The sequence below is a fragment of the Pristiophorus japonicus genome, chromosome 4, assembly GCF_044704955.1.
Source record: "Pristiophorus japonicus isolate sPriJap1 chromosome 4, sPriJap1.hap1, whole genome shotgun sequence".
Classification (NCBI taxonomy): Eukaryota; Metazoa; Chordata; class Chondrichthyes; family Pristiophoridae; genus Pristiophorus; species Pristiophorus japonicus.
In genome coordinates, this window is record NC_091980.1 from 300,693,285 (window position 1) to 300,714,008 (window position 20,724).

Below are 20,724 nucleotides of genomic sequence, written 5' to 3' on the forward strand. Positions count from 1 at the left end.
CTGCACCGCCATTCAATGAGTTCATGGCTGAACATGAAACTTAAGTACCCCATTCCTGCTTTCTCGCCATAACCCTTGATCCCCCGAGTAGTAAGGACTTCATCTAACTCCCTTTTGAATATATTTAGTGAATTGGCCTCAACTACTTTCTGTGGTAGAGAATTCCACAGGTTCACCACTCTCTGGGTGAAGAAGTTTCTCCTCATCTCGGTCCTAAATGGCTTACCCCTTATCCTCAGACTGTGACCCCTGGTTCTGGACTTCCCCAACATTGGGAACATTCTTCCTGCATCTAACCTGTCTAAACCCGTCAGAATTTTAAACGTTTCTATGAGGTCCCCTCTCATTCTTCTGAACTCCAGTGAATACAAGCCCAGTTGATCCAGTCTTTCTTGATAGGTCAGTCCCGCCATCCCGGGAATCAGTCTGGTGAATCTTCGCTGCACTCCCTCAATAGCAAGAATGTCCTTCCTCAAGTTAGGAGACCAAAACTGTACACAATACTCCAGGTGTGGCCTCACCAAGGCCCTGTACAACTGTAGCAACACCTCCCTGCCCCTGTATTCAAATCCCCTCGCTATGAAGGCCAACATGCCATTTGCTTTCTTAACCGCCTGCTGTACCTGCATGCTAACCTTCAATGACTGATGTACCATGACACCCAGGTCTCGTTGCACCTTCCCTTTTCCTAATCTGTCACCATTCAGATAATAGTCTGTCTCTCTGTTTTTACCACCAAAGTGGATAACCTCACATTTATCCACATTATACTTCATCTGCCATGCATTTGCCCACTCACCTAACCTATCCAAGTCACTCTGCAGCCTAATAGCATCCTCCTCGCAGCTCACACTGCCACCCAACTTAGTGTCATCTGCAAATTTGGAGATACTGCATTTAATCCCCTCGTCTAAATCATTAATGTACAATGTAAACAGCTGGGGCCCCAGCACAGAACCTTGCGGCACCCCACTAGTCACTGCCTGCCATTCTGAAAAGTACCCGTTTACTCCTACTCTTTGCTTCCTGTCTGCCAACCAGTTCTCAATCCACGTCAGCACACTACCCCCAATCCCATGTGCTTTAACTTTGCACATTAATCTCTTGTGTGGGACCTTGTCGAAAGCCTTCTGAAAGTCCAAATATACCACATCAACTGGTTCTCCTTTGTCCACTTTACTGGAAACATCCTCAAAAAATTCCAGAAGATTTGTCAAGCATGATTTCCCGTTCACAAATCCATGCTGACTTGGGCCTATCATGTCACCATTTTCCAGATGCACTGCTATGACATCCTTAATAATTGATTCCATCATTTTACCCACTACTGAGGTCAGACTGACCGGTCTATAATTCCCTGTTTTCTCTCTCCCTCCTTTTTTTAAAAAGTGGGGTTACATTGGCTACCCTCCACTCGATAGGAACTGATCCAGAGTCAATGGAATGTTGGAAAATGACTGTCAATGCATCCGCTATTTCCAAGGCCACCTCCTGAAGTACTCTGGGATGCAGTCCATCAGGCCCTGGGGATTTATCGGCCTTCAATCCCATCAATTTCCCCAACACAATTTCCCGACTAATAAAGATTTCCCTCAGTTCCCCCTCCTTACTAGACCCTCTGACCCCTTTTATATCCGGAAGGTTGTTTGTATCCTCCTTAGTGAATACCGATGATGGATATCAATGATGGATCTAATATTCCCGGTCCCGAACTACATCCTGAAGGGTGGAAGATGCCTGTGTGTGGATTTTTTTAACAGGTTGCACACCAGCCACCACACGGGCTTGACAGAGCTAGGTCTTGGTCCAGTGGCAAGGGTTAACCAGGACGACTGGAGACCAGCTCTGCTGCACAGATCTAGTGCGCACAACATATCGCAGTGTGGGCTGGCCCATGGTTCCCCTGGGCCCTCGCCTCTTCTGGACCCCAGACTCACGCCTCTCCTGGACCTCGGTCACTTCCTTCTCCAAACTCTTGCCGCTCCTTCGCCCTTCCTGCTGTGCCGACCCGCACTGCAATCAGCGACCTGGCTTCGCAGCCGTCGCCCTCCTGCAGTGGTATGCCACCGCACGCTGCTCCCTCTGATGGCCCCGGCCTGCTGATGGTCTTAGAGGCCGGGACTGCACATAAGCCCTACCTGGACAAGGCATTAAAGGGTGAAAGCTGCCTATGGAACTTGTTACACCAATCTCTGTAATCTCCTCCAGCCCCACAACCCATCCGAGATGTCTGTGCTCCTCTAATTCTGCCCTCTTACATAAGAAATAGGAGCAGGAGTAGGCCATCTGGCCGCTCGAACCTGCTCCGCCATTCAATGGCTGATCTTGAGCATCCCTGATTATAATCGCTCAACCATCGGTGGCCGTGCCTTCTGTTGCCTGGGCCCCAAGCTCTGGAATTCCCTATCTAAACCTCCCCATCTCTCTATCTCTTTCCTCCTTCAAGACGCTGCTTTTGGTCACTGGCGCTAATGTCCATTTATGCGGCTCGTTATCAAATTTTTTCAATCTCATAGTACTCCAGTGAAGCGCCTTGGGATGTTTCACTACATTAAAGGTGCTATATAAATACAAGTTGTTGTTGTCATTGGTTTTGGGAGGGGAGGAAATTCAAGAGTGCGTTTTTTTTTTAAAAAAGAAGAAACATTAAATAATAATTGAAAAACTGGTTAACATTTTCATTGCCAAAATTGAATTAAAATTGAACAATGAGTCTGTGATAACCGCTCAAACAGCTTCTCATTCTTTTTTCCGATTTTAATGTAAATTATATGAAGTGTTTGCAGTTGCAAAATACTGCGGATGCTGGAAATCTCAAATTAAAACAGAAAATACTGTAGATACTCGGTCGGTCAGGCAGTGTGTGTGGAGGGGGAAACAGAGTTAATGTTTCAGGTGGCGATAGACTCTGAGTAACTCTCTCCCTCTCCACAGATGCTGTCTGACCTGCTGAGCAATTCCAGCATTTTCTGTTTTTATACAAAGTGTATGTTTTTTTTAAAACAGTGCAATATTTTGTTGCAATCCTAATTTTCAATTGCAGTTAATAATATGCATTCATTCCTATTTTAATTTTTTGCTTGTTAAGAACATAAGGACATAAGAAATAGGAGCAGGATTAGGCCATTCGGCCCCTCGAGCCTGCTCCGCCATTTAATAAGATCATGGCTGATCTGATCTTGGGCTCAGCTCCACTTCCCTGCCCGCTCCCCATAACCCTTTATTCCTTTATCACTCAAAAAATCTGTCTCTTTCCACCTTAAATGTATTCAATGACCAGGCCTCCACAGCTCTGTGAGGCAGAGAATTCCATCGATTTACAACCCTCTGAGAGAAGAAATTCCTCCTCATTTCAGTTTTAAATGAGCAACCCCCTTATTCTGAGACCCTAGTTTTAATTTCCCTGATGAGTGGAAATATCCTCTCTGCATCCACTTTGTCGAGCCCCCTCATTATCGATAAGATCGCCTCTCATTCTTCTGAACTCCAAGGAATATAGGTCCAACCTACTCAGCCTATCTTCATAAGTCAGCCCCCTCATCTCCGGAATCAACCTAGTGAACCTTCTCTGAATTTGTTAATGTTCTTTGTTCTCCACAAGTTTTTTTTTAACTCAATGAATCTTTATCCTTCTGCAGATATATCCACTATGTGTTTGATCTGGGAAATGGGCCCAATGTTATCAAGGGGAACTCTGAGAAGGCCTTGAGTGACAATCAATGGCACAATGTAGTGATCACCAGGGATAACAGCAACACGCACACGTTGAAGGTGGATGCGAGATCTGTGACTCAGATCATCAATGGTGCCAAAAACCTGGACCTTAAAGGTAAGCTTCTTTCAGTTTGCCTCCCTCATCCTAATGCAGTCAGTTTATCTGCACGTTACATTAAATGACACTGTCATTTTGATTTGTAGAGGATTGGACCTTACTGACAGACATAAGAACATAAGGTTCACTAGGTTGATTCCGGAGATGAGGGGGTTAACTTATGAAGATAGGTTGAGTAGGTTGGGCCTGGACACATTGGAGTTTAGAAGAATGAGAGGTGATCTTATTGAAACTTATAAGATAATGAGGGGGCTCGACAAGGTGGATGCAGAGAGGATATTTCCACTCATCGGGGAAACTAAAACTAGGGACATGGTCTTCGAATAAGGGGCTGCCCATTTAAAACTGAGATGAGGAGGAATTTCTTCTCTCAGAGGGTTGTAAATCTGTGGAATTCTTTGCCCCAGCGAGCTGTGGAGGCTGGGTCATTGAATATATTTAAGGCGGATATAGACAGATTTTTGAGAGATAAGGGAGTAAAGGGTTATGGGGAGCGGGCAGGGAAGTGGAACTGAGTCCATGATCAGATCAGCCATGATCTTATTAAATGGCGGAGCAGCTCGAAGGACCAAATAGCCTACTCCTGCTCTTATTTCTTATGTTCTTATGTTCTTAACATAAGAAATGTTACCCAAGGCTGTTAATGAGCATCTGAGTCAGAAGGTTTGGGTTCACGTCCCACTCCAGAGACTTGAGCACATAAATCGAGGCTGACACTTCAGTGCAGTGCTGATTTCTCTCCCGCTGCTCCTCTGCCACAAACATTCGCCGCCTCTCCGCCACGATCTCGTAGCGCTCCTCCGCCACAGGACATCCACCTCACCTCCGCCATGATCTCTCACCGCACCTCTGCAGCAAACATTCGCTGCCCCTCTGCCGCAGTCGCTCGCCGAATCTCAGTCACGACCTCTCACCGCTCCTCCGCCCCCGACCATTTGCCGCATTTCTGTCTCGATCTCTCACCGCTCCTCCGCCCCCGACCATTTTCCGCATTTCTGCCTCGATCTCTCGCTGCTTCTCCGCCCCGATCATTTGGCGCACCTCCGCCACGATCTCTCACCGCTCATCCGCCCCGACCTTCCCGCTCCTCCGCTGTACCTGGGCCCCGCCGACGTCCCTGCCCACGCTCTAAACGGCGACCTGGGTTTTTTTATGACGTCACCCAATCGGCCACCTCGAAATCGTCGCACATCTGGAGCAGCTCGCGCTGGACGTTGCCGTGGTATGCTGCTCCAGCCCTTTTATAGCGGAGGTGCGGCAAATGAGGGTAGGGGGCCCAGAAGAGCCGAGGGCCCAGGGGCAGCACGGGCCAGCCCGCACTGCGATATGTGCGCGCACTAGGTCCGTGCAGCAGAGCAGGTCTCCAGCCGTCCTGGTTAACCCTTGCCACTGGATAAAGGCCTAGCTCTGTCGAGCCCGTGTGGTGGCTGGTGTGCAACGGTCACCACATGTTAGAAAAATCTACGCACAGGCATCTTCCACCCCCTCAACTGGAGTTCAGGACTGGAATATTGGGTCCTTCACTGAAGCATCTGTGAGCTCATCCCTTTTGGTATGGAAGCAAGTCATCCTCATTCGAGGGACAGCCTACGATGTTGATGATGGTGCAGTGCTGAGGGAGTCGTCTTTCGGAGGAAACGTCAAACTGAGACCCTGTCTGCTCGCTGAAGTGGATTTAAAAGATCCTATGGCACTATTTCAAAGAAGAGCAGGTGAGTTATCCCCTGTATCCTAGCTAATATTTATCCCTCAACCACCACTTAAAACAAAACATTGGCTGGTCATTATCACACTGCTGATTGTGTGAGCTTGCTGTGCGTATATTGGCTGCCATATTTCCGACCTCTTATCCTGAGACTATGACCCCTAGTTCTAGACTCTCCGGCCAGGGGAAACAGCCTCTCAGCATCGACCCTGTCAACCCCCCCTCAGAATCTATGTTTCAATGAGATCACCTCTCATTCGTCTCCATCTCTCCTCTCATCCCAGGAATGTCTCTTCAGAAGAGATAAAGATACAATAAATACAGAAGTCGTGAGTAGTGATGGCAAACTTGAGTTTTCAAAGGGGCTTTAAAAAAAATCCTGTCACTTCATTAAGGGCCTTGTCAGTTTGGGCACAAGTGATCCTGCAGTGAGATATTTCTGCATCTGTCAGGCAATTAAACATCCTGGGCTCTTCTGTAATTCTGTTTCCCTGCCGTGCTAGTCTGAATAACTTGGAATTTATTCTGAGCGAATTAATTTGCAATGAAAAGCATTCAAATGAAATGTATTAAATGATATTAAGCATCGTACTATTTGTCAACAGCAAGTTTTCAGAAATAAAACTTAAATATGCCATTTCTGCAAAATCTTTGATTGTTGAGATGGGGTGGGGGTGGGGGGTGGAATGTAACCGCTCCCCCGCTGGCACTGGGGGAAGTGGCTTAGTGCGGAGGGGGTGTTAACCCGACCACAACTCGTCATCAGCACGCCTACTTCCAAATTAACCAGGCGGGTTGTAGTCGGACAAGTAACCCGCTCGGGAGAGGCGGGTCAGTAATTATCATCTTGAAATGAGGGCGAGTCCCTCAGATTTTGTCAGCGATTTTGAATTAACAGCTCCAGCACGAGATTACCCGCCCCCGTGCTCCAAACTCTCCCCCACACTCTGATCTCTCCCCTCACACTCCGATCTCTCCCCCACGCTCCGATCTCTCCCCCCGCATTCCAAACTCTCCCCTCACGCTCCGATCTCTCCCCTCACGCACCGAACTCTCCCCCCGCACGCCAAACTCTCCCCTCACGCTCCGATCTCTCCCCCCACGCTCCGATCTCTCTCCCCACGCACCGAACTCTCCCCCCGTGCTCCGAACTCTCCCCCCGATGCTCCGATCTCTCCTCCCATGCTCCGATCTCTCCCCCCCCTGCTCCGAACTCTCTCCCCCCACGCTCCGATCTCTCCCCCCACGCTCCGATCTCTCCCCCCACGCTCCAAACTCTCCCCGCACACTCTGATCTCTCCCCCCACGCTCCGAACTCTCCGCCCACGCTCCGATTTCTCCCCCCACACTCCGATCTCTCCCCCCGTGCTCCGAACTCTCCCCCCCCCATGCTCCAATCTCTCCCCCCACGCTCCAAACTCTACCCCCCCCCCACACTCTGATCTCTCCCCTCACGCTCCAATCTCTCCCCTCACGCTCCGAACTCTCCCCCCCCCCACACTCCGATCTCACCCCCCGCGCTCCGATCTCTCTTCCCGCGTTCCGATCTCTCCCCCCCACGCTCTGAATTCTCCCCCCACGCTCTGAATTCTCCCCCCACGTTCCGATATCTCCCCCCGCGCTCCGATCTCTCCCCCCCGCGCTCCGATCTCTCCCCCCACGCTCCGAACTCTCCCCCCCACGCTCCGATCTCTCTTCCCGCGCTCCGATCTCTCTTCCCGCGCACCGATCTCTCTTCCCGCGTTCCGATCTCTCCCCCCACGCTCCGATCTCTCCCCCCACGCTTTGAATTCTCCCCCCGCGCTCCGATCTCTCCCCCCGCGCTCCGATCTCTTCCCCCACGCTCCGATCTCTCCCCCCGCGCTCCGATCTCTCCCCCCCACGCTCCGATCTCTCCCCCCGCGCTCCGATCTCTCCCCCCCACGCTCCGATCTCTCCCCCCACGCTCCGATCTCTCCCCCCGCGCTCCGATCTCTCCCCCCACGCTCTGATCTCTCCCCCCACGCTCCGATCTAACCCCCACGCTCCGATAGTTGAGGCCCCAGCACCGATCTCTGTGGCATCCCACTAGTTACTGTTTGCCAACCGGAAAATGACCCATTTATCCTGACTCTCTGTTTTCTGTTAATTAATCAATCCTCTATGCATGATGATATATTAACCCCAACCCCGTGAACTTTTATCTTGTGCAGTAACCTTTTATGTGGCACCTTACCGAATGCCTTCTGGAAATCCAAATACACCACATCCACTGGTTCCCCTTTATCCACCCTGCTCATTACATCCTCAAAGAACTCCAGCAAATTTGTCAAGCATGATTTCCCTTTCATAAAACCATGTTGACTCTGTTTGACTGAATTATGCTTTTCCAAATGTCCCATAACTGCTTCCTTAATAATGGACTCCAGCATTTTCCCAATGACAGATGTTGGGCTAACTGGTCTATAGTTTCCTGCTTTTTGTCTGCCTCCTTTTTTTTAAAGTCTCCCCCCACTCCCCAAAATCTCCCCCCATGCTCCGAAGTCTCTCCCCCCATGCTACCAATTCTACCCCCCGCTCCCCGAACTTTCCCACCGCGCACTTCAAACTCCGCCCCCCCCCGCCGCACGGTGAAGTCTCTCCCACACCCCGCTCCAAACTCTCCCTCCGCGCCCGAACTCTGCCCCACTGCCCCTCTTCAAACTCTTCCCCCCCCGCCACGAACTCTCCTCCCGCTCCCGACTCCTCCCCCTCACCCCGAACTCTCCCCCGCATCTCAAACTTCCCCCCCCCCCGCCCCAAACTCCCCCCCCCCACCCCACTCTGAACTCTGCCCCTGAACTCTCCCATCGCGCCCGAACTCTCCCTCTGAACTCTCCCCCGCTCCGAATCCTCCCTCCCTCCACCGCCCCGAACTCTCCCCGTGCTCCAATGACGTCATCACCGGGCGTATTGTGTTCCTAACACAGATGAGACTGCACACAGGGAAGTTAAAGTAACAGTGACCTCAGTCTTTATTAAGACACTCCAGAGTGAGGAACAGGCCTTAGGGCCGGCTTATATACAGTGCTCCCAAGGGATGGTGGGATCCCCTGGGACTTCAGGGGATGCACTCCCTGGTGGCAGAACATGGGAGTGCATGCTTTACAGATACACAACATCACTCCCCCCGCCAAAGCCAAAGTGAAAACTATTTACAAGATGAGGCGGTTGGGAGCCTTTCTTTCATGTGTTGATGCAGGTGAGGCCCTTCGAAGACTCCTCCAGCTCTTGCATCATGTAGGCCAACTCAGCTTGAGCTTGGTGAATGTCTGGCCTCCTGCCAGCATCGCAAATAGGTCGTCTGCCTTAGGTAGCGGGTATTGGTCCTGTAGCGAGAAACGATTAATAGTTACTTTATAATCGCCGCAAATCCTGACTGTGCCATCACTTTTGAGTACTGGAACAATCGGGCTGGCCTTTCTGAATTCCACTGGGGAGATGATGCCCTCGCGTTGCAGCCTCTCCTTCTCGATTTCCACTCTCTCCCTCATCATGTGAGGTACCGCTCGCGCCTTGTGATGAATGGGTCGTGCCTCTGGGACCAAGTGGATCCGCACCTTCGCCCCAGAAAAGTTTCCAATGCCTGGCTCAAAAAGGGAAGGAAATTTGTTCAGAACCTGGGTACATGAGGTCTCATCGACATGTGATAGCGCTCGGATGTCATCCCAGTTCCAGCGGACTTTGCCCAGCCAGCTCCTTGCAAGCAGTGTGGGGCCATCGCCCGGGACAATCCAGAGTGGCAGTTTGTGCACCATGCCCTCGTAGGTGACCTTGACCATGGCGCTGCCCAGGACAGTGATGAGCTCTTTGGTGTACGTTCTCAGTTTTGTGTGGATGGGGCACAGGGCTGGTCTCAGTGCCTTTTTGCACCACAGTCTCTCAAACATAATTTTACTCATGATGGATTGGCTAGCGCCAGTGTTCAGTTCCATGGCTATGGGTATGCCATTCAATTTTACATTTAGCATTATAGGTGGACATTTCGTCGAAAATGTGTGCAACCCGTGTACTTCTGCATCTGCCTCCTCTCTCTGAGGCTCGAAATTGCTTTGATCCACCATGGACCGATCTTCCTCTGCCACGTGGTGGTTAGCAGGTTTTGCAGAGCTTGCAGCTCGTCTGGTGCCCCATTGTTCCACAGCTCTTGCAAACATACCCTTTGAAGTGGCATGAATAGGCTGAATGGAAGCCTCCACAACACCAATAAGGTGTGAATTGCCTTGCATTCATCCTTTGTTGCAGACTCAGTCATCTGGGTCACCTGAGGTCTGCTGGCAGTTGCAGACTCGTGGTTTCTGTCCTGTACATTTCTGCTCACAAACACAGTTCCAGTTAATTTATGAACATTGCTAGCACTTGTGTGCTGAGAGATCTGTTTGGTGTTATCACTGGTGGACATAAACGTCTGTGCTATCGCAATGGCCTTACTGAGGGTCGGTGTCTTTACAGTCAAAAGTTTTCATAGGATGGTCTCGTGGCCAATGCCCAGTACAAAAAAGTCTCTTGAGCATCTGCTCCAGATAGCCATCAAACTCACATTGTCCTGCAAGTCGCCTTAGCTCGGCGACGTAGCTCGCCACTTCCTGACCTTCAGATCGCTGGCACGTGTAGAACCGATACCTCGCCATTAGCATGCTCTCCCTCGGGTTAAGATGCTCCCGAACCAGTGTACACAGCTCCTCATATGACTTATCTGTGGGTTTCATCGGAGCCAGAAGATTCTTCATGAGGCTGTAGGTCGGTGCCCCGCAGACCGTGAGGAGGACCGCTCTCCTTTTTGTAGCGCTTCCTTCTCCGTCCAGCTCGTTGACTACAAAGTACTGGTCTAGCCGTTCGACATAGGCTTCCCAGTCCTCACCCTCCGAGAACTTCTCCAGGATGCCCACAGTTTGTTGCATCTTTGCGTTGGATTCGTATACTCGTCGCCAGTTATTGTGTTCCTAACACAGATGAGACTGCACACAGGGAGGTTAAAGTAACAGGGGCTTAATAAGACACTCCAGAGTGAGGAACAGTCCTTAGGGGCCGGCTTATATACAGTGCTCCCAAGGGATGGTGGGATCCCTTGGGACTTCAGGGGATGCGCTCCCTGGTGGCAGAACATGGGAGTGCATGCTTTACAGATACACAACAGGGCGTGCGCCAGGCCAGGGCACAAATCGCGAGGTGCGGCGCTAACGATACTATCGGGATATAAAAAGTGCAATTTCGCCCTCTCTGTTTCCACCGACAACCTATGAGGTTTTGCATTTAGAAAATGATCACATTCTACTTAGAAAATGGTAGAGATAGAAAGTTTACCCATTACATAAACTCCTCTCGAAAATACATTGAGCCACACATGTTGAAACATAATGCCCTGGAACTTGCGGGCCTGATGCTGGTGATCTGGTAGCTTTTGCTGCATTTCATGTTGAAACTGACCACAACTTCAGGATTTAGTGCAGCCTAATGCGGAACTCCTGAAGTTGCGGCTTATCAATCACTGCTTCTCCACAGGCTGTGCTGTGCGCATCCCCCCCACACAGACACAGACAGAGCCGGCAACCTGTGAAATCTTCCCCTTTACCGAACAGATATCGCTGTTAGAAACCCCATAAAAAGTTAGACCCATTCAAACGAGGTGTGACTGGGATTTTAACGGCGATTTGAGCAATAGTTACTGATACACAACCGTACTGGCCCTGAAGAAATAATTTTAAATTGGTGGAATGTCAAAATTCTCTATTAAATTAAAAATGATCAGATTTTAAAATTAATTTTAAAAACTGTTTTAAAGTTTGTTCACGATAATTCAGCTCCTACCCCAAAAAGAACAAGTCGGAAGGCAGAGAGGAACTATGAAATTAAATTATCAAGGAACATAAAACAAAATAGTGAAATCTTTTACAGGCACATAAATAAAAAAAGGAAGTCCTGGATAGGATTAGGGATGGAGAGGATGATACCACAAGCAGCAATCGAGAGATGGCATAGATATTAAATAATTACTTTGCTTCAGTATTTAGCAGGGAGATAGATCAGGTGGAGATGACATCGGATGATGAGATTAGTAATGAGTTAACTGCATTTAAAATTAAATGAGGAGATAGACTATCATCATCATCATCATCATCATGGGTGGTCCCTTGTATCGGGGATGACTTGCTTCCACGCCGAAAAAAGGACGAGTTCACAGGTGTTTCAATGAAGGACCTGAACTACATCCTGAAGGGTGGAAGATGCCTGTTTGTGGATTTTTTTTTAACGTGGGGTGGCCGTTGCACACCAGCCACCACACGGGCTTGACAGAGCTAGATCTTGGTCCAGTGGCAAGGGTTACCCAAGACAACTGGAGACCAGCTCTGCTGCACGGACCTAGTATATACCATGGGTATACTATATAAACTAACAAAACCCAAAGAGGATAAAACATCTGATCCGGATGGATTACATTCGCACATTTTAAAAGAATCTAGAGAAGAAATAGTAGAGGCATTACTACACATGGTTAGTAATTCTTTAGAAAAAGGTGCAATGCCAGAGGACTGGTGGATATTTAAGAAGGGAGCTCGAACATGTCCAGGGAATTATAGACCAGTCAGCTTAACATCGGTGGTAGGGAAAATAATGAAATCCCTACTAAAGGAGAAAATAGATCATCTTGAAACCAAAAATATAAAAAAGGGAAAATCTTGCTTGCCCCGACGTCATTGAATTTTTTGAAAAATTAACAGAGTGGACAAGGGTAATGTAGTAAATGTAATTTATTTAGATTTTCAAAAGGCCTTCGATAAGGTACCCCATAATAGACTGATGAACAAGGTCAGAGAATGTGGAGCCAGGGGACAAGTAGCAGAATGGATAGCTAGCTGGCTTCAAGACAGTAAGCAGAGAGTAGGGGTAAAGGGAGCTATTCACAGAGGCAGAAGGTGGGTAGTGGTGTTTCACAAGGATCAGTGCTGGGACCACCGTTGTTCACAATTTATATTAATGATTTAGACATTGGAATCAAAAACACAATTTCTAAATTTGTGGGCGACACGAAATTGGGAGGTGGGTGGGGGAGCGGTGATAGCCAATACTGAGGAGGACTGCAACAAATTAAGAACATAAGAAATAGGAGCAGGAGTAGGCCACTTGACCCCTCGAGCCTGTTCCGTCATTCAATAAAATCATGGCTGATCTGATCATGGGCTCAGCTCCAATTCCCTGCCCGCTCCCCATAACCCTTTATTCCCTTATCGCTCAAAAATCTGTCTATCTCCGCCTTAAATATATTCAATGACCCAGCCTCCATAGCTCTCTGGGGCAGAGAATTCCACAGATTTACAACCCTCTGAGAGAAAAAATTCCTCCTCATCTCAATTTTAAATGGACGGTTCCTTATTCTGAGACTATGTCCCCTAGTTTTAGTTTCTCCTATGAGTGGAAGTATCCTCTCTGCAAGAAGGCATGATAAACTTGTAGAATGGACATATAATTTCAAATAAAATTCAGCACCGATAAATGTGAGGTATTACATTTTGATAAGAAAATTAGGGAGGTCACATATTACTTGGATAACAAGAATCTAAATGGGGTTGAGGAGCAAAGGGATCTCGGAGTACAAATACACAAATCGCTGAAAGTTGTGTTATTGATGATTGGCTAGAAAGAAAGACTTGCATTTCTATAGCGCCTTTCACGACCTCAGGACATCCCAAAGCGCTTTACAGCCAATGAAGTACTTTTGAAGTGTAATCACTGTTGTAATATAGGAAATGCAGCAGCCAATTTGTGCACAGCAAGGTCCCACAAACAGCAATAGGATAATGACCTGATAATCTGTTTTTATCGTGATGTTAATTGAGGGATAAATATTGGCCAGGACGCTGGGGATAACTCCCCTGTGCCTCTGACAGTGCAGCACCGCACTGGAGTGTCAACCGAGATTTTTGTGCTCAAGTCTCTGGAGTGGGACTTGAACCCACGACCTTCTGACTCAGAGGCGAGAGTGCCACTCACTGGCGGGGACTGTGATTCTTGCCCTTTGGTTCCAGGTAATTGTGCAAACCAATTGGCGAATGGTTAGGTTCGGCTGCAGCTTGACGCGGAGCTAGCCAGTGTTCTAAATCGGCAAACTGCGCAGTTTTGCCCAGTCAAACTCCAGCAATCGTCCCAGGCACGCCTCGTCCTTGGCTGTTGCCAACCTGTGCATAGTTTCTGTGGCCCTTGGGTAAGTGGGTTGTTGCTGTTGCTAACTCGGGCAATGGGAAGCTTTTAACGGTGTGGATTTCTCAGCCATTCTTTCGGAGACTCAAGTTTGCGAATGCCAGGCACTGATCAAAAAACAAATACGAATCCTCTAAGACAGAAAACAAGAGAGCAGAGGTGTCTTCACTGTGCAACGCTGCAGTTATCTGCCTCTGCTTCACTAGAGATAAGGCGGCGATATCCTCCCAGAAATTACAAAGAGAAAAGCACAGTTAAACATTTGACATGGATCATGAAATCAAAGTATTTCATGTTTGGGGAAGCCCAGCCAATTAAGCAAGCAAGGCAGTTAAACAAACCAGATAGTGGTGGAGTTAAACAAATGCAGTTGTTTCACTGCTTAGTTGCTGGACCAGTAGGAACGAATGAACCACACAGATTCCAATCAATGGCGTGCTGGATTCCCCCGATAGCCTGGTTGGTAAATTTATTGTCGCGCTGCTTCGAGTGACACCTCTATCCCCGGCCAGAATGGAGATGATTGGGTATTTCCCCTGCTAATCATGCCTGCTTTAAGTGACTGGGATTGATTTTATGCACATAATTTCTATGCAGTTTTCCTCCACTCACTGCATTTTTGCTGGAGAAAGAACCCTGCTGTTATCGGGAGAGTTTCCTGCAGTTTCGGTCCGGAGTTCTGTTCGCTGTTGTTCTTTTTAAATAGACTCTGTAGACTGTTTGTTGTGGTGGGCTTTCTAAAGAGACTCTGGGGCCAAAATTCAGGGTCTCAAAGACCCGTTACTGCCCGTTTGCAGCGGCCATTCCTAAAAATCGAATGGCCGCTGCTTTGGGGTCAGCAGGCCGACCCGACCTAAATTCAGGTCGGGGACTTTTCGGCCTGATCCCCATCCCACCCAATTGGTTACACCGCCAATTTAAAACAATAAAAATACTTCCCTATCCATATTCAGCTGAATCCTTTGCTCCCCCGCCGTGCGGTGCCCCCGACAGGTTTTTCTGCCGGTGCACCATCTCCGCACTAAGTGCATCTCGGCAGCGCGGTTGTCCTTAAAAGGGCGGGCCCACTGCCGCGGCCACAATGGAAACATTTTTTGCCGGCTGACTTGCCAACGGGCAGCCTGGCACCCCCTCTTGGGTGCCAGGCCTCTTGGGTGCCAGGCCACCGGCCCGGCTGAAACCCTCCCTGCTGGCCCAGTGGCTGAAGATAAAAAAAAATGATGGACTCTCTCCCCTTTAAGGGAGGGGAGTGAGCGCTGTGACGTACACGCGCTGTGACGTCACCACAACTCCACCGCTGATTGACAGCGACGGACAGCCCCGACCAATCCATTTTCGGCCAATCAACCTGGCTTTGAGTCTAAGGCCCGCCCCCATTATGATCTATTTCCTGTAGGACTTTGAAAAAAATGTCAAAGTCCTGAGAATGGATCTACTCATTGTACCAGGAGTTCCAGCAGTGACTACCACCCCAAAACCCATAGGTGCGCCAGCTTTCTGGTGCACCTGAATTTCAGCCCCTCTGTTTGCTAAGTAAATAGACGTTTTGCTGTAAGACTTCCTGCCGTAAGTCCCACCCCGCCTCAAACTCCTTGACTGACACAGTGGTGTCGATATTCACTTTGGCTCAATTCCTGGTCTGTGCTGCATTAGCCTCAGCAAGAGGCAGTGTCACCATGGTCCCATGGCCCAATAATCCGACAGGCCTTCCAGTTGTGATCGTTATCTAATGACTCCCGCTGGAAAGTGCAAGCGTGTGTTTTTCGCTGCCTTCTATGGTGGAATCGCCTCATTCCAGGCTCATGCCTGAAGGATGGGAACATGGGCGTGGGTATTGGAGCAGTGTAGGCTCAAATTGCGTGCTATCTCAGCATGAGTTAGAGCCTTCAGAAGGGGAACTGATAGAAAGTTGACCAAAAAAGAAATTGGAAAACAAGACATACTAATAAGTAAGTGGCCCTGCAGATACCCAAGGCAAAATAATATCAGACACATATTTAATTTATTCAGCTGTGTGCTTTGGAACACAAGGACCATTGCTTTGAAGGTTACTTGAGCATCCCTGATTATAATCACTCAACCATTGGTAGCCGTGCCTTCTGTTGCCTCGGCCCCAAGCTCTGTAATTCTCTGCTTAAACATCTCCGCCTCTCTACCTCTCTTTCCTCCTTCAAGACGCTCCTTGTCCAAGATTTTGGTCACCTGCGCTAATTTCTTCTTATGCGGTGTCAATTAAAAAAAATTTTTTTAATGTTCCCGTGAAGCGCCTTGGGACATTTCACGAGTTTAAAGGTGCCATATGAATATAAGTTGTTGTTACTGCATTGCACTAAAGTTCTCTGCTTAACGCAATGCTCTTTTGTTGTTGTCTTTGTCTCACCAGGTGTCCTCTACATTGCTGGGCTGGCCCAAGGCATGTACAGCAATCTGCCCAAACTTGTGGCTTCCAGGGACGGCTTTCAGGGTTGCTTGGCATCGGTGGACCTCAATGGAAGGCTGCCGGACCTGATTTACGATGCCTTACACCGGAGTGGGCAAATTGACCGTGGATGTGAAGGTACACCCTTTAGCAACTCTAGTTCAGGCTCCCTCATCAGCTCGAACAGTAGTGCAAACCCACACCTACACATCCTTCCATCTGAGAAACTTTCCATTTTGCTAACCGTCATCACGATGTCCTCCATTGTAATCATGTGTTCGCCACTGGACCTGTCTGTTTGACCAGTTAAGCCGCCGCTGTCGTATCAATGCCAAACCTGTAAATCTTACTCGACTTTTCCTGTATGTAACAACAGACGTGAGAGGGCTCTTTTATTTTTGGACTTCCATTTGTACGTTGTAAATGAGTAAATATATTATTTATCAAAAAAGCAAACCCTGCCTTTCTTGACGTTATTTCTTCAAGAAACATTTATTTTGCTCCTCTCACTCAAGATATGTTGCGTTTGCATGATAATGGCACGTCGTAAGCTTAATTGGAATCCATCAACAAGAAATGAAATGATTTAGAAGTACAGAGATGGGCTTCTGCAATTGCCTAGTGGGCTAAAGCAGACAACTGGAAAGAACAGGGGTGTAGGACTAAGTTGGATAGCTCTTTCAAAGACCCAGCACAGACACGCAGGGCCCACTGGCCTGCTTCTGTGCTGTATCATTCTATGATTCTATGTCACTGAATCATATGGACCAGAAGACCCCAGGTTTGATTCACAACCTGTGCCAGCTTAGCGCATTATGGCCATTGGCTTCAGCATCCCACGGGGTGGTGGAGGGGTGGTTAGAGAGGAGGGGGCTGGTGGCTGGGAAGCTGATCGTCATCCAGTGATTCCAGCTGTTTTTTTTAATTTATTTTTTTATTCGTTCACGGGATGTGGGCGTCGCTGGCAAGGCCGGCGTTTATTGCCCATCCCTAATGGCCCTCGAGAAGGTGCTGGTGAGCTGCCTTCTTGAACCGCTGCAGTCCGCGAGGTGAGGGTACTCCCACAGTGCTGTTTGGGAGGGGAGTTCCAGGATTTTGACCCAGCGACGATGAAGGAGCGGCCGATATATTTCCAAGTCAGGATGGTGTGTGACTCGGAGGGGAACTTGCAGCTGATGGTGTTCCCATGCGCCTGTTGCCCTTGTCCTTCTCGGGGGTAAAGGTCGTGGATTTGGGAGGTGCTGTCGTGAAGTGCGCGTGCGCGGATCCCAAGTGAGGGCCAGTTTGGCCGCGATGGCCTCCAGGGTCAAATAGCCCGCTGACACTCATCTGGGCTGACGTCAAAAAAACGGCCTGGTGGGCGAGAGAATAGATGGATGCTGGTGCCTGTAAACCTGCCTCTCAACATGAGTCATAGCCCTTGGTGAGGGGGAGGGGGACAGAAGAAGTTTGGGAATGCAAGTGTATATAAATTGTAATTCTTATGGAAGCATCTCGAGAGTCATCGAGAGGCAAAATTGCTCCAGTTTTTATTCCTCGTTGAACTGCTTCTGTTTTTAATGAAACCAATTCATTTAATTTTGATTTCTTCATTTCCTTCCTCCCTTCCCGTCCCCACGAAAGGCTTGCGCGAGGCAGGGGACACGTGACGTTGTGGGTTTGCAGTGGAGGTTACCTCCCTTCTTCATAAAAGCAATTTCCCTGTACATCCCTGATTCCAATACTGGATAACAAGAAGCGATACACATAGTCATTTTTATTAGTTTCTTTATTGTGTTCTGCAGTTGCCATCTGATCTCATCTGTGCAAGTTTTAAGAAAAATATAAAATGGAAAAAATAATTTGTCGGTTATATTGGGGGGGGGGGTGGTGGGAGGGGTGGGCGGAGGGGTGAGGGGGCAGGGATAGGAGGGAAGCCAGTGCATTTTGCGGTGGGGGGGAGGGGGAAGGGGAGGTGGGTGGAAGCCAGTGCATTTTGCGGTGGGGGGGAGGGAGGGGAGGTGGGTGGAAGCCAGTGCATTTTCATAATGACATTGCAATCTATTTTAGTGCAAGGCCGCAGCCTTTCCTGAGATGTCTTAATTCACACGAGAGGTGACGTTACATAATTTATTAACATTTTATTAGAATTAAACAATGTTAAATATCACAAACACACTTTTTTTTACAGCTTATTCAGAGCTGTTCAGTAACGACATGCGTCGATTTTGATGTGAGATGATCAATACGCTGCCTCTGAATTAGGGACTTTCAATATTTGACGCAATTATCTGAAATTTGCATCAGCTGCAACTTTAAAAAAATTGTTTTCTATTTTTTGCGTTCGACTTTGAAAGGCATACATTTTAATGACGCTCGGATAAATTTGGACATTGTGTCTGCTGCAAACTCATCATTAGCTCAGACGCGTCAGCCAGCAGTTACATCTGAGTGAAAGTGGAATAGGTTCTCGACCAGTCAAAGTTATCTGAAAGTCAAGTGTACGAAATACATCGAGTATCCAAGATTGCGCTGCGGACTCAGTATACCTGTACTTTTACTTAGTTTTATTGTTTTATTCATTCACGGGATGTGGGTGTCACTGACAAGGCCGGCATTTATGGCCCATCCATAATTGCCCCTTGAGAAAGTGGTGGTGAGCCGCCTTCTTGAACCGCTGCAGTCCGTGTGGTGAAGGTGCTCCCACAGTGCTGTTTGGGGAGGGAGTTCCAGGATTTTGACCCAGCGACGATGAAGGAACGGCCGATATATTTCCAAGTCAGGATGGTGCGTAACTTGGAGCGAATGTGGAGGTGGTGGTGTTCCCATGCGCCTGCTGCCCTTGTCCCTCTAAGCGATAGAGGTCGCGGGTTTGGGAGGTGCTGCCGAAGAAGTCTTGGTGAGTTGCTGCAGTGCATCTTGTAGATGGTACACACTTTAGCCACGATGAGCCGGTAGTGGAGGGAGTGAATGTATAAAGTGATGGTTGAGGTGCCAATCAAGCGGCTGCTTTGCCCTGGATGGTGTTGAGTTTCTTGAGTGTTGTTGGAGCTGCACTCATCCAGGCAAGTGGAGAGTATTCCATCACACTCCTGACTTGTGCCTTGTAGATGGTGGAAAGGCTTTGGGGGAGGGGGCGGGGTCAGGACGTGAGACACTCGCCATCACATCACCTGGTTTAATTTTTTTTAATTGTAGCTGGCTGAATGCCCATGCATTGATAAGTAGACTCCGAGCCAAGCATCAGGCTCTTTTCAGGATCCCCTGATGTGACACTCAGATACAAAACAATGTGCCAACTGTTCATCCCTTTGATTGATGAGCATTTGCCATTGTCAGTCAGCTGCAGAGGTCCAGGATAGACGCAGGGCCATGATGGGGAGGTCATTCGCTCTGGCTCTGCCTTCCGTGGCTATGTCCCGGCCCCCGGGGTGGGGGGGGGGGGGGGGCACTGGAGAGGAAGCTCGCGCTGTGTGTGTCCACCACTTCTCCCCCCACCCCCCGAGACCTTTCGCGACCAATGGTGCACCGCATGGACAGTAGGGTATTGTGAAGACAAGTGATAATCAATGATCCCTGGAAGCTGCACTTTGTTCCGCGCAGACTGTTTCTTTTAATGCGCGGTCCCTTTATATTTCTGCGCATGCACGGCATTTACAGTGTAAAGGCCGGTGAGCGACCTGCGCGGGACCTTGAAGATTGATGTGCGGGCATGCGCGCGCGCCTTCGCGGGAACGTTGGTGATATTCTTATTTGATAATTTTCTGCTCCCCCTAATTTTTTTTTTGGGGGGGGGGTGGGGTGCGTGGTCCCTTTAACGAGCTGCGTGGGACCTCCAGGCAGCAGCACGGCTGCACAGCTTAGTGGGCACAGGGCTGATGGATGAACGGGACTTGCTGCGTGTTGGGATTCGGGCAGCAGAGCTTTGGCTGAACAATGTCTATCTTCCCATCTGGGTCACGTTCTTGCTTCCATCCACCATCCCCCCTCCCCTTTACATCTGGATCATGTTGTGTCCCTAGCGCCCCCCCCACCCACACCATCCACCCCTCTGTGCTCCCTCGCAATAAGATCCTGACCTTACTCAACCCCTCCCCGACCCACTCTCTCTCCTCTCCCTCTGGTCTCCTGTCTCCCCCTCCCATTTCCTCCCTCTCCCCCTCCAATCTCTCTCTCCCTCTCCGATCTCACGATCTCTCTCCCCCCGATCTCTTTCCCCGCTCCGATCTCCTCTCATTCTCTCCCCACTACGATCTCTCTCCTCCCCAATCTCCTCTCTTGACCCACTCTGATCACCTCCCTCTTTCCCTGCTCCAATCGCACTCCCTCCCCCTCTGATCTCCTGTCTTTCCCCCTCCGATCTCCTCTCTCTCTTCCCCCCCCCCCCCGCATCCCCAGCACCTCCAAACCCTTTTCTCTCTCCCACTCTGATCTCTCCCCACCCCCACCCCCTCCAATCTGCTCTCTCTTTCTCCCGATCTCCCCCCCCCTCTCTCTCCCACTCTGATCTCTCCCCACACACCCTCCCCAACCCCTCCAATCTCCTCTCTCTCCCCCCCAATCTATCCCCTCTCT

The 20,724-nt window shown here is 49.2% G+C and overlaps 1 protein-coding gene across 1 annotated transcript in view; it reads left to right on the forward strand.

Annotated features, from left to right (window-relative positions):
- The window catches only part of nrxn3a (neurexin 3a), a 2,272,338-nt gene that overhangs the window by 983,146 nt on the left and 1,268,468 nt on the right, over nt 1–20,724 (forward strand). Inside the window, exons 10-11 of the mRNA XM_070879627.1 lie at nt 3,639–3,829; nt 16,135–16,308. Coding sequence (XP_070735728.1) covers nt 3,639–3,829; nt 16,135–16,308 — 365 coding nt within the window. The remainder of the gene's footprint in view (nt 1–3,638; nt 3,830–16,134; nt 16,309–20,724) is intronic.